Source organism: Simochromis diagramma, unplaced genomic scaffold (assembly GCF_900408965.1).
Source record: "Simochromis diagramma unplaced genomic scaffold, fSimDia1.1 OVJJ01000371.1, whole genome shotgun sequence".
Classification (NCBI taxonomy): Eukaryota; Metazoa; Chordata; class Actinopteri; order Cichliformes; family Cichlidae; genus Simochromis; species Simochromis diagramma.
This window is the reverse complement of record NW_024386920.1, coordinates 3,857,902-3,880,614: the sequence shown is the minus strand read 5'-3', so window position 1 is coordinate 3,880,614 and position 22,713 is coordinate 3,857,902. Positions and strand designations below refer to the sequence as shown.

At 39.7% G+C, this 22,713-nt stretch overlaps 2 protein-coding genes across 4 annotated transcripts in view; both read right to left on the bottom strand.

Annotated features, from left to right (window-relative positions):
• LOC120736466 (myosin-16) overlaps positions 1 to 7,752 on the bottom strand; it is a 51,442-nt gene extending 43,690 nt beyond the window's left edge. Inside the window, exon 1 of one of the 2 annotated variants that reach the window (XM_040036598.1) lies at positions 7,583 to 7,752. In XM_040036598.1, the coding sequence (XP_039892532.1) occupies positions 7,583 to 7,666 (84 nt within the window). In that variant the 5' untranslated portion in view covers positions 7,667 to 7,752. Of the gene's footprint in view, positions 1 to 1,322; positions 2,409 to 7,582 lie in introns of those variants that run through there. The other variant, XM_040036597.1, reaches the window with a different exon arrangement.
• A 7,358-nt stretch (positions 7,753 to 15,110) lies between these two features.
• Positions 15,111 to 17,553, bottom strand: pts (6-pyruvoyltetrahydropterin synthase). Of its 2 annotated transcripts, none has more exons than XM_040036837.1 (6): positions 17,420 to 17,553; positions 16,411 to 16,490; positions 16,308 to 16,330; positions 16,155 to 16,211; positions 15,647 to 15,717; positions 15,111 to 15,545 (listed from the first exon to the last, which is right to left on the bottom strand). In XM_040036837.1, exons 1-6 carry the CDS (start codon positions 17,509 to 17,511, stop codon positions 15,422 to 15,424), a joined length of 447 nt encoding a protein of 148 aa, XP_039892771.1. In that variant the 5' UTR covers positions 17,512 to 17,553; the 3' UTR covers positions 15,111 to 15,421. The 2 variants fall into 2 exon arrangements, with proteins under 2 accessions (XP_039892771.1, XP_039892772.1); XM_040036838.1 differs by having other exon boundaries at positions 16,326 to 16,330.
• Between the last annotated feature and the right edge of the window lie 5,160 nt (positions 17,554 to 22,713).

Here is a 22,713-nt window from a genome sequence, read left to right as displayed (position 1 = left end):
GCAATTTTGAGACTGCTGCATCCCTCTGCAAGATATCTCACTATTTTTGACTTTTCTGAGCCTGTCAAGTCCTTCTTTTGACCCATTTTGCCAAAGGAAAGGACGTTGCCTAATAATTATGCACACCTGATATAGGGTGTTGATGTCATTAGACCACACCCCTTCTCATTACAGAGATGCACATCACCTAATATGCTTAATTGGTAGTAGGCTTTCGAGCCTATACAGCTTGGAGTAAGACAACATGCACGAAGAGGATGATGTGGACAAAATACTCATTTGCCTAATAATTCTGCACTCCCTGTAGACAGGTGAAGGTTTCTGTTTTGTCGTGTTTGTTTAGCATAGAACTCTGGGCAGTATCACAACCAGAATGGCAAGACCACCAACAAGAAGAAGAGACTGTCCCACATTTACACTCCAGTTTATATCTCAAACAGCCTGGTCCTGCAAAAGTAGTACTTGATTAGTACCTAATAGTACTCTGAAGTTGTCATAGGAGGTTACTCCTAACCTATGTTTTCAAGAAAGTCTAAATGGATTTTTATTTTAATGTGAACATTTTTTGATGTAGATTAGTTAAAATGATTACTTTCTTTGTTTCCCTAACTGCTTAGACTTAAACCTATTGTTAGAGTAAGGGTTAGGATTGGGGTTGGAGTCATCGCCAGACTTAATCCTCAGTGGGTAAAAGCTGAGTTCACACGTGTCACTTCAGGTATTTGCAAATTAAGAAAAAAGAAACGATATCATTTATTTGTAAGTTTGCTTTTGTCCTAATGCTAGTTTTGTCGTGCTTCTTTAATGGACTGACAAGAAAATGGTTGTTCTATTTCTCCTATGAAGCTATAAAGAAGGGGATGTGCCACTCAAACACTCCTCCTTGGAATAAACCAGTAATACTGTGAGTCTGAAGCCAAGGAACAGTATGGTGCCCCACAGCACTGACAGCAGTCTGGGTACAAAAACAAATAAAAACAAGATACTTTGTGCTTCTTCACTACATGAAATAATCAGTTGGAAAATAGTCAGCACAGCAAGAAAAGGAAAATCCAGATTTAATACGACTGCCACAGTGACTCCATCCCTCTCTCTCTTTCTGTCTCTCCCTCAGCAAAGGTATCATTATCCACTTAATTTCATACACTAGGGGCTGGTATAATGACCACGTTCAAAATCCCTTATCGAGCAGAAATTCAAGCTTAATCACAAATTATGTGAGTTCCAAAGTATCAAGTTAGTGAAACAAAAGAATTTCTTATTTAAAGGGGAAAGGGAAAGAATAAAGTTGAGGCATAGAGGGAAAAGCAGCAGAGACTTACAGCTCGGTATTTAGTGGCCACCTCATTCTTTTCCTTGTTAAGCTGGGTGTTCTGCTCCTCTAGTTCACGGACCTTGGAAAGGAGCCGGTCACTCTGCTCTATTGCTCTCCTGAGCTCCTCTCTCTCCCTCATCCCTGCTTCCTCTGTATGAACGGGCTGCAAAAACAGGGACCTGACCCGCAACACCACTCACACACATCTGCAAATACACGCATGCATACAGAAGGCTTGGTATTTCAGCTAGGCTGTCTGGCGCTCTCACTGAGTCTCTCTCACTTTTGTTCACTGCTGTCTGGCCTTCCCCACTCCCCAACTCCTCCAAATCCACATCTGACACACACACAAGCCCACACGTCAGGGAGTTTTGCCCTGTAAAAGACATCCAAGAATCCACCAGTATGAGCCCACATTTTCTCCCCTTTTACCTAACTGGCCTCCTGCTGGTTTGCACTGCAACAATAAAAACTAACAACTGTGCTGCTGGAAGTAAGTAAGAAATCAAGCAAGAGGTCAGCTCTCTATCATAAGACTGGTAACTCTGGATCTCCTGCTGGTGGGGGTTTTATAATAGAAGGTCTTCTCAAAATCCAGGCCACGTTTTTGATTAATGTACACCACAATTCAAGATGTCTGCAGGATTTGATTCAGTGTATGCCAAAGACTAAAGCCGAGCTGGAGGAGTCTAAAACAAAGCTGAAGCCAGCAACTTATCTAGTCACTGATACAGTTGCAGTGAAATAAGAAAGTTGACTAGTTTTTCACCATAAAATCCCAGCTAGCCTACACTGTATGGCCACAAATAAGCTACATAACCATGTACCCGGCCCATGAATATCAGGTTTTGTGCCGATATTAATGCTAGGAAAGAATTCGAACTCTGCAGTTACCAGCAGAGCATAGGTGACTTTTAAGCACAAGGCGCCTTGTCACTCCACTCCATAGCTTCACATGTTCTTCTGCAGTTGCTGCAGTTACTAAACCCTTCTGCTTTACAACCTGGTCTTTAATTCTGACCTCATTAGCCGTTTCCAGGTCCAAACTCTGCTCCAGGTCCCAAAGTCAAAGGAAACACTGCAGCATCACTGAGAGTTTAAAACTGTCTAAATCCTTTTGTCTTTAATAAAATGATCAGTGTGGCTGCTCTACCAGGTGTAACATTGAAGTCTAACATCCATGAAAACAGAATTTATTAAATTTAACAAAGTTAGAAGTCAGCAGGAAGTTAGCTCGCTAGTTTCCATCTAAAGATGATACACCATCTTTCGACATAAATGAAGACAGGAAACTAAACAGCAGTGATATTTGTAAGGTTACTGAAGTTGGGCTAGCTGGTATATAATGATGTGGTGGCTAGCTACACAGCTATGGTTAGCATAACAGAAACAGTGAGGCTGGAGGATGAATGCTAACTTTTTTCCACTCGATAAAAGTTAACGATGGTTAGGGACAAATGCAATCCCATGGCAGGAAAAAGATTTTTAAACTGACCAAACGTCAGTCAGGAGAACAGCTGAGATAATCCATCCACATGCTCAACCCTGCTGCTTAACACACAAATGCATTTTCCTTACAAATGTGGCACTATTTAGGGGAAATAAACAGGTTTCCATCAGAGTTATTATAGTTTTTAATGTCTAATTATTTTTTATATTTATTTTTATTTTAACGTTTCTTTTAATTCAGTTTAATTTTAGTTAGTGTCCAGAGTGGGTTTGCTCACTTTGCTCACTCACTTTTTATTTTTTTGTCAAAGGTCTGCTTATAATAACCAGTACCCTTGCTTTCCAATGGTGTAAGATTTATTTTCAAGAAGCATCGACAAATAATCAACCAAACACACATTTTCATACTTTTGTGCTAAGTTTAGATAACCATTAGGATGTTGCTTTCTGCTGTAGCAAATGTGACCTTGAAATAGAAGCAAGGAATTTCTGAACCCTCTGATTATGAACAATAGTATTTGTCTATACTGCAAATAGAAATGTCAGCTGTTCTGCACTGAATTCTTAGACAGGGTATTTTAACACAATAAAGCCCCGCATTAAATGTAGTGCAGGAAATGGTTTCAATTTCACACAAAATGCACTATCCAAAGTAACAGACCTTCTGTCTGCTGCATGCATTTAAACTTTCTGCCAGAACATATATATATTTTCTTTTATTTTCTCTGCTCACCTAACAAGATTCTGCAAGTAATTCTGGCATAACTTCTAAAAGAAACAAGAAGTGGATCTGGAATAAAACAATGTCATTATCCATTGAAGAAGGTGTTAAAAAGCATATGCTGTGTTACTGTACAGAAAGGCAGGCTCGCACACACACACACACACACACACACACACACACACACACACACACACACACACACACACACACACATGCACAAAAACCTGTTGCTGCTTGAGTGCTGGTATCTGAAAAAGAGCTGTCATTAGTTGGGCTGTCAGAGATCTGACAGCCAGTTCACTGCTCATGCCTGACAAACTGTACAGTTCGTCAGCAGGGAAAGTAGTAAGGGCATTATCATCTTTCTTAAAGTGTGTGCCGATAATTACCACGTTGTCCAAACACGGTTTAGCACATGTGTGTCGCCTGACACACCTGAACTTCCTTTTGCCTGTAGTCAGATTAAACACACAATACCTTCACCTGTCAGTGCGGGACTTAATGTCTCACTTAACTTCAATCTGCACGCCGATGCCAGAAAAAGAAGAGGAAGACAAATATGACACATCAATGGTTCACCTTTAGCATGATCACAGGGATTAACCCCTTATGCCAGCACCACTGTTGATATTGCACAAATAAAGTACTCTCCCTATTGCAGCGCATTCCCGCTTTGTGTGAAGGCCGGGGATTACACTTGAGCAAAGGTTTCATGTTTTGACTTGAAGCTCTGAGGTGTTTCTGCACCTCTTGTCTCAGAAAAAAAACTTTCCAAGTGTCCATCTGATTCGCAGTGCTGTAAAAATTGTTTGCACTCCCTGAATATACTTTGAAGTCAACCGAGGACTATGAATATGAAAAGGGGACTTATTCTGTTGTTCTATTCTTAATCCATTTCCACTTTTATATTGATTCACAGTTCAAAAATAATCCTATTTAACTTATTCCTTGTCTTCTGAAACAAACCCCCTCCCTGACTAAACCTTCTTTTGAGTGGCTGCTACTTTTAAACAGAAGATGGGCGGGGCTACTGTTCTTATTACCATCATTAACATCCAAGAAAAAAATGTCTGCGTACAGGGATTGCTTGCATACGTGTGCTGACCTCTAGTTGTGTAACTATGTTTAATATTTGTAATAATATAATGTGTAGCAGAAAATAAGGACAGCCATAATAGTTACTCTTTAGTAGTTACCACCAATAGTTACCATGCCTGTGTGTTATCCCAGTTAATATTCACATTACTCAAGTAGGCAACAGCCAAACTATTTCAGGAAAAAAGTAATAAAATCATCATGCAAACTCTGGATCATGCTTTGAAGCTTTGAAAGCTGCTTAGTTAATGCTCAGTTTTAATTGAATACCTTTGCACAGGCAGGTGCTAAATGCAAAGAAAAATCCTGGCACTTATTGAAGCATAAAGAGTCAAAGACTAACAGAGTGTGAGCTTGGACAGAAGGATGCAAGTGATAGTCGGTTTACTTTCAAGCCTTTGGAAAAAAAGAACTAATTCTAAATTTTGGGTAAAGTCGGCATTTGAAGATCATTTTGATCTTTTTTAATATTAAAACCTCAGCATAGATGTCCGTCACCTTTAATGTTTAAGTCTAATCATTCATCACTAATATCCATAAAAAAAGAAATTAATATCTTTTATATTTGCATATGTAGGTGCAAAACAAAACTTCAGGAATTATAAAGTTAGTCTTCAAAATGTGCCTGAGCAAAAGTCATTGCTGGGAGGTTCTTAGTAGCAATGCGTTAAAACTAGTAATACAGTCCCTAGTGAGATCATAATTAAGAACCAGTTAACTTGTAAGTATGGCAAACTGCAATGCCACTAACAACCACTAAATATGTTTTTGTTTTACTATAGTGAGCCTTAATGACTAATTTCAGGCTGTTCAATGAATGTGCACATTAAATCATTCCTCTGTTAATAAAACGTAAAGGTTTGTGTGATAATGGCCCATTATTTAGTAGAAAAAATCATTAAAGTTAGTTTTTCTAGTAAGCTAAAGGTAATAGCACAGTGTGTAAATGGAAAAGATCCTAACAGACAGTGAGGACTGGGATTAATCACATCTGTCTTTATACATGTGTGTCTGACAAGAGATAAAACACATGACGTATATCTAAGTTTTACTCAGAGCGACTTTGATGAATGCACTTTGTTCTTTCTTTCATCTGCAGCTGACCACTGCAGTATACAGGTAAGACTGTGACTGCAGACCCAGAGCTTAAGCAAAAACCTGTAGCTCTAAAGCTCAGTGATACTTAATGCACATCTACTGTGTTTGGGTGCTTCTTATCCAGGTGTGTGTCGTCCTTGAATTGTTAGCTTATTGCTGCAAACAGAGCATTTCTGGACAGTAAACAATCCTCAGCATCCAAATTGCTCCCAGATAAATGGACCACAGAGCGAAGCCTGGCCTCTGGCTGAACTCTGGAACCAGGTCGCGGAGGGAGGTACAGCAAGCCTTTGATCAGCGAAGCACCTCATAGCTCACTTACACTCATGTGGTCAACTGACTGCAGGTCAGGTCCAATAATACCAGCTTATAAATTATATCAGTGATATGACTGTCATCATGTAGTTACACTGAAGAGCTGCGCAGTACAAAGTTCTGCTCTTTTCTTTGTGAGTTATTGTCCCGATAAGGTTGATTTGAAATACCTTACATTATTGGACCGCATAACAGTTGGATGGATTATAGACAACACTGACTGTAGTTACCTTGAAGTGTGTAGACCTAAACATAACATTATCTGAGGATCAGTGGGATTCCTTTCAATTTAGGAGGAAACGCACACAAAGAAACAAAGTATCCCGTCTGAGCCGCATGACCCACATGCACCATCATCAAAGAAGAAAACCACCGAGCTTTTTGTGTCTTTGCTGACAGACCCAGCTGCTACATGTGAAACTACTGAGAGAGACAGGAACCAGCCAGCTGAAAGAGCCACCATGGTCTAGGTCACAGAGTTGTATATCATCCATGATGGGCAAGTTACAATGGTAATCAGTTACTCTGCAGTAGCCATCATCAAAAGTACAGCCTTACATTACTTCATATCATTTGACTATCTTTTAATATCCACACACGCCATAGATAGCATACATTAATATAAAGCTGCACAACATGACAGCTCCCCAAAAGAGGTTCAAAATCTTGTGATGCTCCCCTGCTGGCAGGCTGCAGTACATGCCCCCGCTGTCACATTTAATACTTTGTTTTACTTGGCTGATAGTGACCTACACCTGTTTTCATGTGATCAGGCAGGGGATCAATAGGGTCCACGGCCCTCTTAGGGACACTCCCAATAGGGCTTAAAAATCTGGGACTCTCCATCAACTGAGAGGTGAAACAGACACTTTTCTTTCTCAGCTCCATAGACTACCATGATCTTCACAGACACTTTGTTTTACTGTTTTTCATTATTGATATCATTTAATATTAGTAATTAATTCCATAAAGAATGATGTCAGTGAGTTTAAGGGGAACTCTGGAGTTGCTACCTGGCTCCAGTTCAGTAGTTTGGAGTTGTATTGATCTCCTCATAAAACTCTTTGCTTTAAATCTTCAAATCTTCCAATGTTTTCTAAGTGGTTGTAATTGATCCTTCAGCAGTACCTTAAATCAGTGAGCAAGCAAATGAAACTCCCTGTTTTAGTCTCCTCAGGCTTTCTGATGCTTGTCTGTGTTTGCATTCCACTGAAATGTATGTGTGAGCTTGTGAGAAGAAGAGGAAAAACTACACATTTAGCTACTCACAGCTTAAACTTTAAGAATGATACTAATCCTGAAACATGGAAAATCTTAAAGTAAATTAAAAAACTTGAAAAGCACATACACTATGTGTCACAAATGATCCTATACACTCTGATGCCCCCTGCTGAATGAAGGACCCTCTTTTCTAGAGGTGTGGGCCGGGAACAAGGAAGAGCCCTGCATCATGGTGGAAGAAAGTGCCAGAAAGAAAACTAACCGGGAGAGATTAAATAACACAAAGTCTGCAAAAAATGAATAAGCAAAGATTAAGTGAAGAAGGAAAACATGTAGTGCCAGAGAAAAAGAGGCATTTTTCTTACATGTGCCAGGGGTCTGTTGTGGAGAGCAATGGTGGGTCTATACTGGTGGAAGTCAGTCTGGATCACACACACTCTCTTTTCCATCCTCACAGCTCACAGACGCACATGCTGTCTTCACCCAAGCAGGTTCTGGGTAGATAGTGAAGAATGTGTGTGTGCTCTCTTGAAGCTGTGGGAGTGTGTGTGAGAGTGTGCTATGCATGCTACCTGACCCTGAGGGAGGGAGGGAGGGAGGGAGGAAGGGAGGGAGATGACGAGCAAACAAAAAACAAGCTTGAACACCCCCACACCGCTCTAAACCCTGATTCCACACATGCACACATTTCTCCTCTTTGCTCAAAGCGACGCCACCTTCTGACAAAGGCATAACAAAAGAAGACAGACTGGCAGCTTTTACCGCAACAATGTAGCACACACATACTACAGAGTGGCTCATTTGCAACCAAACTGTGTTGTGCATGTGACATTATTATTTTCTATTTTTAAAATAACAAATACTGAATTTTAATGGTGAAAAAAACCCATGCCAGAAGTTGTAAATTAAAGTTGTAACAATACCATGAAAAAGCAGCGTCACATTGTAAGGAATGCATGCACAATGCTTTTTGTATTTTTTGGATTATTGCAGGAAAAAAGTTAAAAGTAAAAGTTTCTGGTACTCACACAAGTAATTCACAAACTTCAGGCTATGACTGAACTTACACTAGCATTTCATATTCTCATTTATCTGTTAGTTGGAAGTCTCTAGGACCTGCAATAGCTTCATAATTCATGCATATATTTTATTATTACTTATTTATTAATTAAACTACTTTAATAACTTAATAAATACCCCCTGTGTATTTTTGTGTGTGTGTCATCTGCTGGATAAAGATCTGTTGCACCTATTGGCTGGAGGCAGGAGGAAATCATGCACAAAATGATATGTTTACCTTGCAACACAGGGAAAATGACAGCAGTGGGTAATTTATCTTGTTTCATCTTGTGGGCATGAAAAGAACAGATCCCCGAAGTTTTTAATCAAGCTGGCAGGGAAACTTGGGATTTTTTAGAGGCTTATTGTCTATTGTTTGGCTTATGGCTTGACTCACAGTCAAGTGGATGTCAGCATGCATGCAAAGCTCAAGAAATTGATCCTGTGCTCATAAGAAAATATACTTTATGTCACAGTGAATTTATTTTTTACCTTTATAAAGAGTAAAAAGTCACATTTCTGTTTGTTTTTACATTTATATTAGTGGGAATACTAATATATTCTGACTGAATCCAACAACAATGTGTAATGACAAGCCTGAAGACAATGATCATTAACTCTTGAGCTCTGCTAAGCTAAAGATTTTAGCATCTTCCAGCTTGTTTGGTTTATATGGTGCTCAACTTTGTCTAACTCATGCTTCCAACCTTACCTGCTCCAAATGATTGGTTCTGAATGTGTTTATTCAGTGAATAGTACAGTATTTTCCCCTGAGGGTGGCTGGCTACCCTTAGAGATAGGGTGAAGAGTTCAGTCATTCCAGGGGGGCTCAGAGTAGAGCCGCTATTCCTCCACATCAAAAAGAGTCAGGTTAGGTGTTCAGGCCATATCCTATCATAAAGAGGCTATCAGGGTAGACCCAGAGCACACTGGTGAGATTATATCTCTTGGCTGTCCAGGGAATGCCTCGGAGTTGACTCACTGTTCAATTCTTCCAACCAGCATTTGACTGACCAAGTTCAGCAACATGGCGTGTGCATTTTGGAGAAACGCATGGGAACACGTTTGCGGTGGGTGGAAATTCCTCTCTGTTTATTTCTGTCTTAAGTCAGTCTCTATTGCATATGCAGACAGGGACATTTGTGGGACCATACATTACGCTTTAGCTGACAACTTGTAGGTTTACTGCTTCTCAAATGAGGCAAATGTCTTCCTGTGTCCGAGATTAAGAAATTTTAAAGATGACAATGCGGTCATTATATTGTCTAGTTATTAATTCTTCATTTATCCAAATTTCACTTCCAAGAGAGACCTGGCATCATGGCAGTAAACGTCGAAACAGACATAGCATTTAACAAGATCATACATTACCGTGACAAGGAAGAAAGACTTTTCTATGTGCAGGATGATCCAAGATGACTCAAGCAACAACTCATTGTTTTTCTGCAACTATCGTGCTAACTAGCTAGCTACCTTTTCTCAAGCAAAGTTCCACAAAGAAGCACAAATATTTGATGAGCACAAACTATTTTTAACCAATTTTATAGAAAAAGGAGTAGGAAATACTCTTTTTACATGTTTTAATTCATGTCCCATTTTGACAAACCGTGGTTTTCCAATGTCAAAATGTGATAAACATCTTTGAGGTATGTACAAGATTCCTAGTCTCCTAGTGGTAAGGAAAGAGATTGGGGCAAGTAAACAATTAGTATGTGGTTGAGTTAGAAATGTCTAGTGTTTTGCTGAATGGTGTTTCAGAAGCTTTTCTTTTACAACAGTTTGCTACACATTCGACACATTTATCACATTCACTGAGATCTAAATTGTTAAATATCACTTATCAAATAAAACAAACCTTCTACTGACTGTTTGCAGGAATCCGCCTTGGATTTACATAACTTCACTACATAATGAGGAAGTGAAACAGCCTGTTGTAAGGGCGGCTGTAGCTCAGGAAGTTGGGCAGGTTATCTACTATTTGGAAGGTTGGTGGTTTGATCCTTGGCGGCTCCGGTCTGCATGCCAAATATCATTGGGCAAGAGACGCATACATGTGAATGGCAGATCGAGTTCAGCAGAAAAAAGTGATTGTGTGAACGAGGCAAGTTGTATAAAGTGCCTTAAAGTCTCACAGGTAGAGTAGAAAAGTGCCACATAAGCACCAGGCCATTTGCTATTACCTAAGCGTTCTGATCCAAAGCTTTTAGATGAGCACTTGTTTGTGTTGTGCTGTGTTGTTGAGCTAATCTGTGGCAGAGATTAAAGAGTATAAATAAGAGCTGTTTCGGAAAGATGTAGTAAGATGCACAGCCAAACAAGTGAAAGTCTACTACTTGAACATCACAGCACCAAAAAATATGTTAAATCCATGCTAACACACTGTGAGCTTTGCACATTTATAGTATCTTTATTTACATTTGCAAAGATAATTAGGGGATGTAATCCAACTCATCTGCCTTACTTTGGGCTAAGTTCATAAATAAATAAGGCACACAGTTGCTTGTGTTTAAACAGAAAAGCAAAGAGGGCCTTAAAATGTAGCAAAAAATACTTTTCCATGAAACAGGAGGATAATCACTAGCTTTACCTGTTAATTGCAGTAATCCAGCTGCACTCTATGACATGTAATTATAGTTTGATTTGTTCTGTATCTACCCACTTGCTATAAAAGAAGCAGGTTCTTATTCCAGGCTTTTTGACAGATCTCAGATCAGCGAGTGCTTACTGGAATCAAGAAAAGAGGTGAAGTACAAAAGGCTGAGTCTGATCTGGAATCAGAGTAAAGAGGTGGCACTTCTGCTCTTAAAGTCTTGCTCTGGCTTGTTTATAGCAGGTCATCTGCCTGTGCATGACACATGTTTATGGAATTTTATTAATTAAAGGTTTGAGTCGGCGGCTGAATCTTGACACAAAGATTACAACTCTGGCAGGGAAACAAGAAGAGGCCCCTTGTTTTAAACTGTGTATGTTCATCCAGAGACACTTCACACATTTTGTGGTCTCAGTTCACAAAGACAATAAAGGGATCAGACTAGAAACCATTAAAGTGGGACACTGGATTTAATCTGTGTGGGTAAATGTGTGTTGCACATGGAAACAGATTTAGTGCACAAAATCACAGGAACCACAGGATACAGCTAGCCTGGCTCCATTCAAAGCTTTTAACATTAAGTAATAGTGATAGTCAATTTACAAAGGATTGTTACTATTGGTGTCGATGGGTACGATCACCGTGTAGTATTAGCATTTTGGTCGCCACCATGTAAAGTAAGTAAGTAAAGTAAAATTTTATTTGTATAGCACCTTTCAAGACAAAAATCACAAAGTGCTTCGCAGAAAAACTAAAACATAAAAGCAGAAATCAACCAAAAGCAAGTTTAAAAAGATGGTTTTTAGCTGTTTTTTAAATGAAACCACTGAGTCCACAGATCTCAGGCTTAAAGGAAGGGAGCTCCAGAGTCTGGGGGCTACAGCTACAAACGCTCTATCGCCTTTCGTTTTCAGCCTTGTATGTTGGACGACCAGCAAGCCCTGATCACATGACCTCAGGGACCTGCTGGGGATGTACTGATGTAAAAGATCTCTGATATAGGTTGGTGCTTGTCCATGCAGAGCCCTGAATGTCAAAGTCAAAATCTTGAAGTGGATTCTGAATTTTATGGGGAGCCGGTGCAACTGGATCAGCAGGGGTGTAACGTGGGAGGATTTAGAAGATTTGGTCAGAAGCTTTGCGGCAGCGTCCTGAACAACTTGCAAATGATCCACAGAGGCTTTACTTAAACAAGTGAACAAAGAATTGCAATAATCCAAACGAGATGAAACAAATGCATAGATGACCATTTCTAGTTCTGAGCGTGAAACAACAGGACTCAGCTTAGCAATATTTTTTAAATGATAAAAACAGGAACGAACCAATAAATTTGCATGAGTGTCCAAAGTCAGAGCTGAGTCAAAAGTTACACCAAGGTTCCTGATGGAAGGTTGTTGGCTTTTTGGAGCCTGAAGTTAGCGTATCTGAATAGAGGGTTGAGTGTTAAAAGGTCAAACTACTTTGTACACCCACCGTTGTCACTTCTGTTTTTTAATATGAAAACCTGAGACGAGGTGTTTATGTTACGATGTTCTTCATGAGACAAAGCTGGTTTAATGTGATCGTAGCTCAGCAGATGATGCAACAGATCAGAGGAAATTAATTCTGTACTGTCCTTTGGTCACTTTACAGCTTAGACCTCTCTCTGCTTTGAAGGCCAGCCATCCCCAACCTTTTTTGCACCACGGTTCTTGTCCGACAATATTTTCATGGACCGGCCTTTAAGGTGCCACGGATAAATACAACAAGACCAAACCAAAAAAAAAAAGAAAATGTATTCATAACTAGTGCTGTCAGTGTTAAACTCGTTAAAATGACGTTAACGCCATAACTGCATTAACGAGGCAAATATCCGTTAGCGAGTTAGCGCGGATCAACCCGTGCGTGGGGCTGCATGGTGACGGCGTCAACGCGTTAGCGTGGTTAGCTCGTTAACGCATTAGCGCCGTGCACGCACGGTCGATCCAACTTCTTTTCTTCTTCTCAGAATACTGGGGGGAAGAAATAAAAAATTGTGGCCCTAATCCTCTTCCGTATCCGTAGATTTTAGTCTACGGCCTGTCAAATTTTAAAAATATTTATGGTTAATGAGTTTCAAAATGTGTAGAAAAACTTAATACAGGTTCATATTTATAACATTAACTTTCTTTCCTCCCTTTTTGCTTCTTCCATTTGACTTTTCATGTTTTTGGGGGAAAAAAAGGACAAACCAGAGCACACACAACATTCACCCTAATATTTCCTCCTGCAAGGCCTGAACTACCAGGCTGCTTTCTTTTGCAACTATGCTTCCAGAAATGTCGGAAAGCCCACACAGAAGATTTCATTTACATCCTGGCTTATCTGGACCCTATACACATTCAGTAAATTTCATATAACTGTACATATTTCTGTTTCAAATTGTTTTAGAGTCCAGCATTTTTGTAAACAGGATAAATTTAAAAAAAAAAAAGCCTGATACAGTAGTGCTGAATGTCACCTATACTTTTACTACTTCTTTCAAGGCTACAAACCTCAATTCACATTGTTCCACATTCTTGGATTTTTAAGCAATATAAAAATAAAAAGCATCAGCTTTAAAAGGTCATTTAGGAGTCTGACCTATTACTCTCCTCAATAATATTCTCAAAGTCACCAAAATGTGGTGTCCTATTGAATCCTGACATCCTGGAGGCACAAATTAAAAAAGACTGAGCAAATCAAAGAAACAGTGTATGGTCTCAATTTCTGCTGGTAGGTTGACTGATGGCTTTAAATTTATGACTTACTCATAATAGCAACTATCTAAAGTTTGGAGATCAGACAAGCTGACGGCACCTCAATCCTCTGATCCTCAGGGATCAGATGGGATCTAAAAAAGACAAGACACTCAGGTTTGAACAAACAGTCATCTTTTTCACACCAGCAAAAAGTCGTCCTTGTTAATATTTTAGCTGCCTGAAGCTATGATTCACAAACCAAATCTGAAAGCTCTGCATCAATAGCATATTTGGTGTGACTTTTGCAGGTATGTAAATAAAGACAATCCAGGTTTTATGACAATAATGCTGTTTGAGATGAAAGGACAGCGCCCACTTTCATTTTGGTAAGTTTTGTGGGAGCAGAAAATATGAGCTCATATCACCCCCCCCCCCCCCAACCTTTTGTGGTAAACTTATTACCCCGGTGCAAATGTGCCATAGCCTCTAAGAAATGTGCAGCTCTTTACTGACACCAAGTGGTTAAAATGACAGACGTGTACCTTCTTATAAATATTCAAATTTAAATATTCAGTACTTGGTCAAGTCTCCTTTAGCAGGAATTACTGCGTCGTTTTGGTTCGTTATGGCGAGCTGCCATCAGCTCTTTCTGCATTTTTGTTTGGGGCCTTTTCCCCATATATACTCCATATATGGGGATGGGGTTCAGGTCAGGTGAGGCAGTTGGCCAGTTCCATACAGTATTAATGTGGTCAGCGAACCATTTGGTCCTGCAGTAGTTTTAGCATTGCAGCCAGATACTGATTTCTTTTGTTCAGCTGGATTCACTATCACACAGATGCACACATGAAGAGCTCTCAATGCTCCTGCTAAGCTGCTGTGTTGACTTTGGACTTCATAAAACACAGAAGATCAACCACTGCCAACAGCTACCGATGACTTTACAGACTGTGGAAACAGATTTCCAACATCTTGAATTCTGTACCTCTGGACTCAAACCCTTCATCTGAAAATAAAATCCAAGCTCTACTCATCTGAAAAAGTTAGGTCTAATCCACCGAGCTGAGAGGGATGATTTTATTCCACTAGATGTCACTGTTGGACTGAGAACATCTTATTAGGCTGTTCACAACTTATTTTCATATAAATGCCAAATGACATGTAAATATCAGACTTCTGGTAATTTAACCATTTGTTAATACTAGCATGAAACACACATGAAATGTCTGAGGTCAGGTCTGCTCACGTATTATTTGAATTTGGTTCATTAATTTCTGTCCCTGGAGGTGACTCTTGTGTAAACCATGTACAATAATATTACTTTTTTTTAATAGCTTTCAACGCACCAGGACATTAGTAATGGAATAACACATGATAAAATAGAGATAAAGTTGAGTTTAAGAATAGCATTAACAGATTTCTTAAAAAGAGAAGACTCATATTTCTGAGGTCCGGGGTAGGGCTCAAGGAGGGCAGGTCAAGCCCTCCCTCCATTGTGTCAGACAGCATATGGACGAGAGCGACAGAGAAGAGGCCAAACCACCAGTGAGAACCAATTTTTATTTGATTGAATTCAGTCTACAATATGTTTTACAGTTTATTTTATAACCACATTTTTCAGGCTTCTGTTCTCTCCTTTACGGCAAATTTTCCTCAAAATGATGAGATCATAAATAGGATTCTGTTTACAAGAATATACATGGCAGTATCTATGAAATCTTTGCTGTGCAAAAGGAACAACGTCTAAAAGACTTTCAAACTACGTGTGACCAGAGTGAAGTCAGTCCGTAAACAATTAGCCTAAAATAAGTAGAAAGGAATGGCACTTTAGGGCTACTAAACCAAACACCGCTTCACTACTCTCCTCGATACACAACCACGTTCTTGTCGGTCTCATGAATCTTGATCTCATAGAGCAGGCCGGGCGGGAGAACCTTCACCATGTTGTCCCAGATGTAAACAGCCACGTTCTCTGTTGTGCTACGTGGGCAGATGAAAAAGAAGTTTCAGTGAGGAAAATAAATAAATAAATAAATAAATCTGTAATAAGACCGGTGACAATAGCCTGAAAGGGTACACACCTGACAACAGTAGTAAAATATGGAACATCCTTATCAAGGTTTTTATGGTCCAGTGGAATCATGATTACTTCCTGCAGGGGAAGCACTGTTTTTAAAATGTTTCAATAGACTGTACACCAACTGGGCAGTTAGTTACCAACTTCAGAGTTTGTTCCATACATAGCTAATGTATGTCACCCTAAATGTTCTGTGTAAAACTAACAAATGCCAATTTTAGTCTGCATGTTGTAGAAGTAGTGCACAAACCAACTTAACATAATGAAAACTGTCTATAAACCGGTTAATATTTACAACAGTTAAAACCTCAGAAAACTATACAATATTAATTTTAATTAGCACATAGTAAATAACTCAATTACTTACTATCAAATTGTTAATAAAAACTGAATTATTAAATGAATCTTAGCATCCAAAACAGCTTTTATCAAGCTAAACAGTCCAAAACAAGTGTTTTTTTTTTGAGTAACAATTAGCCAGTTTTTAAATTCCATTAAGGGAAAAAAGTTACCTCAATACATTTCTTCAAGTCAGTCAGATTCATGACCATACCAGTTTTAGCATCAATCTGAAAACATACACAGAAAACACACTTGTTCCTGAAACAGGTTTTCCTATTTATTACTAGGGTGACATAGATTCCTCAAAAAAATTTTGCAGATACCTCTCCACGCACGGTTACCTCCACTGTGGAGAGAAACGAGAGCGATGAATGAAGAGCATTACACTCCTAATATAGTTCGTTTAAGGGAAGGAGTGTGACAAACCTTTGTAGTTGTGTCCGTGACCGTTGGGATTGTTGCACTTTCCGTACACTTCTTTATTCTCCTCATCACTCAGGTGAATGCTGAATGAGATGTGAAGGAATAGTCAGGAAAGCCTTTTGGCCAAGACAGTCAAAAGCTCTTTAATGTGCATTTCTAACAGTCATGTAGTATAAAGAGATGACAAAAAGTATTGATTTTTAACAGTGTAACTGCCATATTATGTAGGTGTATACCAGGTAACGTGTTATTGCTTAACAACAACAAAAATTGTACACCAAACAATATAGTAAAAGACATTTATTAGCACAGCATAAACTGTTGATCTAGATCAGGGGTGGGCAACTCCAGTCCTCGAGGGTCGGTGTCCTGCAGGTTTTAGATCTCACCCTGGGTCAACACACCTGAATCAAATGATTAGTTCATTCCCAGGCCTCTGGAGAACTTCAAAACATGTTGAGATAATTTAGCCATTTAAATCAGCTGGACACATCTAAAACCTGCAGGACACCGGCCCTCGAGGCCTGGAGTTTTGACACCTGTGATCTAGATCTAATTAAGTCGTCTCCAATTAATCTTTGGATAGGCTCGTTTTCGACAGCGCCCACTGCACGTAAATGCAGCATGAGTGGATATTTCGCGAATCTTTCTCTGAGTTTAAGCAGAATGCCGCAAACACCAAAAGCTTTAATCCGCTAAAGAGCAAGAACACGGGTGTCAGTGACTTCCCCCTGCTCCAAACAATCCACATCACACTTATTCAGTATCCTAATCATCGCGCTTCACTTCTCCACGATCCTCCATCCACGACACACGGGATTTTACTCGCTCTTGTAAAAACACACTTCAGTACACGTCAAACGCAAACCCTGCGCCACCAGGTGAAAGCTACTTTCATTCGGCGCACTTCTGTGTGAGTGCTTTAAGAAGGTGTTTGAAATAAACCCGCTTTCGGGACGACTCTCTATCAGCCCGCTCCCTCCCTAACGGAGGAGGGATGGAGGCGATGTACCTGTGAAGACGGTGACAAGCGCTGAAGCTCTCGATTCTGCTTATGTATCCGATGCGCTCCGCTGTGCTACTCTGAGCAGATGACCCTGCCATGATGTCACCGCACAAACACAAAGGGGGCGGCTTATATCAGCTGATAAACCGGAAGGAGAAGGTATAAAACCGTGACTCAAGCTGTAAGGTCATTGGCGCAAATCAGGGGCGTTATTATAAGTCACATGATGTACATAAGCAACAAAAACCCTCAGGTGAAATTTGGAAGACCATGAATACATAAATACTCATCAATATAACACATTTTAATGCTGTAGATGCACATAAATAGATGACTACACGTGAGGGTCTTATCAGCAGGTAGTACCAGGTGTCCAACTTATATACACGACACTGCATTTTATCCATAGTCTTCTTATCCTGCTTACACATTGTGATTGATTTACAAAAGTCAATATACGTGAGTCACTGGAAACAAAAAAGAGTGGTGCTGATCTATGGGTGCATCCTTTCGGATACGTAAATATTATTAATAGAGCAGCAGCTGCAATAAGTTATTATATTATCAACAGTTATTTGAATAGAAAAAGTGCAATGGACATCATGAAAACATGAAACCTAATGTTATATAACACTTTACAACACAAACAAGAGTCTTTCCCCCACATTTAGTTGCTGGTATCCAGTCATCCTGCCAATAGCAGTATAGCACTGTCAGCAAAGTCAATAAAGCCACAAGCTTAAACACAAATAAACCCTATTTCACGTAATCATCCCCCATGTTGATGTCTGGTGCCAGCAATGACTAATAGGATGCGGTCAGCATTACCTGAGATACACAGGAATAAGAGGAAGAAGATGTCTGGGAGTTATTTAAAAAACAATGATCATCTGACAACCAAGCATGCACAGAATACAGTGTATGAATTACGAACGGCAGGCTTAGAAAATAACTCAAAGACAGGAGCATAAAGTCATCCATCCGTCCTGTTCTCCCCTCGGGTGAACACAGTGAGACAAACAAGCATTCACACTCTCACATGCACCAGTTAATATACCATGCATGTCTTTGAACTCTGGAAGCAAACTAGAGCACTAAGAGGAAAGTCACAAAGGCACAGAGAGAAAGAATCAATTCAAAAGCTAACCTACATGTTCTTCTAAACTATGGAAGGAAATGCTGAGAAATATTTGGTCTCTGTTGTTATTAATTAAGAACTTTGTCTTACAACAATTTTAGAGTGGTCTTGCAGTTTCTCCTGGCTGTGTCGTTTAATTTAATTGTGAAACAACATCCCCCTGAGAAAACTTCTAAATGCTTCATTTGTTTGCTTCATTTCGACTGATTTAATAGGGAAAGCTGTTTTAATCACATACTGCAGTGTAATGCTGTGTTTGGTTTCCTTCTGGAGTAGGATTACTTTGCCAGTGTCATTAGTGTGTGTAGCTGCTTCCGCTTTATAAGTCCTGCATGACTCTGTGATGTGAGTGCCACACTGAAGCCCTGTGATTCCTTCTTTGCATTGCGGTGATCTTAAAACCATCATTATGTATATATGTGTGGGTTCCTCAACCAGATTGCCTTAAAGCTGTGTGATTAATTCCAGCATCTAATCCCAGTGTAGTGAGCGTGCTCTGCTTCAACTAATCCACAATGGTTAATGAGACGCTGTTTACTGCTTACTCTGTCTAATCCAGGAAATAGATAATCAACAGAAACAGGAAGTACAATAATCCTGACCTCTGAAATATTACTGTAAAAGCTGTAATATTTTATTCTGATGGAGACTTTACAGTGGATTTTAAAATCACGAATTTCAGAACCATCATTTCTGCTTTATATGTTTTAAAGTGAGCAACACCCTGTGGTGGCCTGCTATCTGACCCCCTCAAAATCAACCAGATTTATTTTACACCATTACTTTAGTTACTTAAAGTACACAACCCCCCTTGTGTACTTCAAGCGCCTATAATTCAGAACATTGGTATGTATGGTAAATGTGTTAAAGAGTTGTTTTCAATAAATATAACGTACATATTTAATAGTTACCCCTGACTTATCATTAAACTGGCAAACCTTCACAAGACGAAAAAAATGAACATGATGTAAAGCTTGTGAAAAGGGACAACACCGGCCTGTCTTTCCGATTCTGTTTGTCTTGGTAGAAATCACGCAGAGACGTTTCCATGTTTTACACAATCCTTTTATGACCCATTTTCCTTACAGATGCATCTGGAGATCAGCACACGGCAGTCCTATTCTAAAGGCTGATCTAAAGAATTCCACACAGCAGTTGCAGTTATAACCTCTGGTCACCTACTCCTACAGTAAACACCCCCACAATGAAAATACACTGGTACAGTGGCCGGGGGTGCTGACCCCCATCTCCTTTTAAGGTAGTGTCCATTGGCAATGGTCTGCCCCTCACCCTCAGTAACTCTTGCTTCCTGCCCTCGGGGTGGGGGTTGATCGTCCTTCTGCCCTGTACCCCAGTTCTTTGTTCCCATTCCAGGCCTATTTTCTATTTTGTTTACCCATTAACCGCCATATTGTAATATTAAAAGCAATCCCAAACTATATTCTCTTTAACTCTGATGTATATTAAGGAATCTATTCTCAACAAGCTGAAATTGTCTATAAAGATGTCTCAAGCCTGCTCCGGAAGACAGGTAGGTCTGTGGAAAGGTGTTGTTGCATTTTAATTTGTGTGCATATAACAATCTGATTTTGTGCTTGTAGCTTAGCGTGCAGTTCTTCTTCTTTGATGCTTAACAGCAGCTAACATCCAGAACGATGCATTACTGCCACCTGTAGGATTCTCCAGTCATTTAACGCCACTAACCAGTCATTGTGTTTGCTAATGAGCATCAGAGGGTAAAAGCTCTATCTTAGCTGCCTGGGTGGATGCTAGACTGAGAGTGTGTTTAGCATGTCTTCAGAAAGACAAGAGGGAGAAAGTTGGCACTTAAGTGGTTGAAGCCTCTGACGCTATGATTCCTGGTGCACCAGGGTGTTTATAACCATTTAACTTCATTAAAAATAGCAATGTGACTCTTGTATTTTCTGAGGCAGATGTTGATATTTACTTTGCTAGGTTTGAGCGTAAAGCTACTAAACTGCTACTAATGTTGCAGTTACAGTTAGCAAGTAAGGCTCAGGGGGCTTGCTTTCCCCTGTTTCCCAAGGTCTAATTTACAAAAACTTGAAGAGTGCCATTTTACAAGCACATGAACCTGTACCAGAAGCCTAGAGAGAGCATTTCCAGGGTATCCAAAACCATCTAGTCAAACCTACACAGACTTTACCAGAGGGAAGGGAATTTTTTTCGTTGGGGGCATTATGCATCCAGGGCTATTGATTTAGCCATGGTGCAAGACTTATGCACTGAACTGTGCCCACATGTACTGGGGTGTATTTAGATGAACAAACTGTCAGTCATTGGTGTCAGACTAATGGTCTGTGGACTTGCAGGTTGACAAAATCTGCAAGATTCCTCTTCCTATAGCAAAGTTGTCACTTTGCTATGCCCAGTTCATGATGACTTTTCTGGCTTTAACTATTTTGGGTAACCTGTATGTATACCATGGCTCTTGCTGGGCCTTCTCTGTTGTTAATGTTTTTTTGTTGTTGCTTTTCATGTTCTCAGCCCACAGGAACACTTGTGAATGAACAGAAAGCTATTTCTGCAGACATGTTTGTAATGCTAGTTTATGGAATGATAAACCTCTGATGAAAATGGTTGCACCATGGAGGGCGATGCTACAGGCAAAGTGAAGGTGTGTCAAGATTTATAGGAAAGTAGGTGTAAATCAGGTGTAGCACCGTCATTCTTTATGATTAAAATCTGATGGAAATTATAGCTGGAAGGAACGATCTGAAACCACTTAAACGTAGATGGTGCTGAACTGATGCTGAGTGCTGGCTGTTTTATAACTGTTGGAGCAGAACTGTATGAAATTTGGTGCAAATTGGATTTTGTGCTGAGGGCGATGTAATTAACAGCTAGAACTACTAAAAGAAATGCCACTTATGTTGGCTGTCAGCAACATTTATTGGTGGTAAGAGGCCTAAATCTGGGCTCAGACTGAATGGATACACATAAGAGTGAAAAAAGGCACATAAAAGAAAGGAAGGGAGAAATATAATAGACAAGAGCCAAAATAACTAGCTTCTATTCTTCCATCTTTATGTTTAAAACTAGGTGTTGGTCAAGTAATGGTAGTAGTGCAAGTAACAGTGTTGGAAAAGGGTAATTCTGACAGTAGGCTGGGAATTTTCGTTCTCACAATGAGTGGCCACAGACACTAATGCCAAGCTACATGTTACTGTACAAACACTGACAAAGTATTTGCTGCCTTCCTGCTTTCCCTTTTTTTTTTGCATGTTGGTCACACTTAAATGTTTCAGATCATTAAACAAATTTGAATATTAGACAAAGATAACACAAGTAAACACAATATGCCGTTTCTAAATCAAGGTATTTATTATTTAGGGGGAAAAATCCAAACCTGTTACATATACAGTAGGTATTCAAACACACTGATCGACCTATTCTCTGGGTTTGTGTCTGGGAATGTGTGTTTTATCAGTGCCTTACCACATCAGAGCACAAAAGCCAAGACCAGGTCAGTTCTGACTTATTTGAGGAACGTCACACAGGAACAAGTGTCAGCTGTGAGTTTGTAGCTTATATGAATTCAGTGACTTGTGAATGCAGCACACCGTGAATACTCCCGTCATAAAATCATTTTTGTCAATTTTAACTTCTTTGTTGTTGTTTTGAATCCTTCTATGGTTACTTTGCTTTGATGTCATATTATGTAGTTACTTTCAGTCACCACTTCATTCCAATCTAAATAAAGTTCAAGTATAAGAACCCCAAGTGTGGTCCTGTGTGTGATTCAAGCCGCTACCGCTCCTCCCGACTCCTGGGGTGGACTGTGCGGCTCTTTCAGACTTGAAGCACCACAGTTCATGTCTGTGAACATGATAGAAATAATTTTGTTTATATCTCACAAACTGACTTTAGTCTCCATGGCAGCCCTTTACCATGTAAGTGTACACGGGAAAAAGGAAAATTTGTGTCCATGAACATAAATCAATAAATGAAACTATGAGACTGTGCACTCTCTGTGTCACTTCACATGACTCTTCAAGCACATGCATGAAATTCCATTTCAGTGTAACTGAATCTGTTTGGAAAATGTAACCGCAGTGTCTCAGGCCCAGATAGTGAGAGAAGAAGCACACAACTACACTTTAACTGCCGTTTTATTTCTATATATGATCAGTATCATATT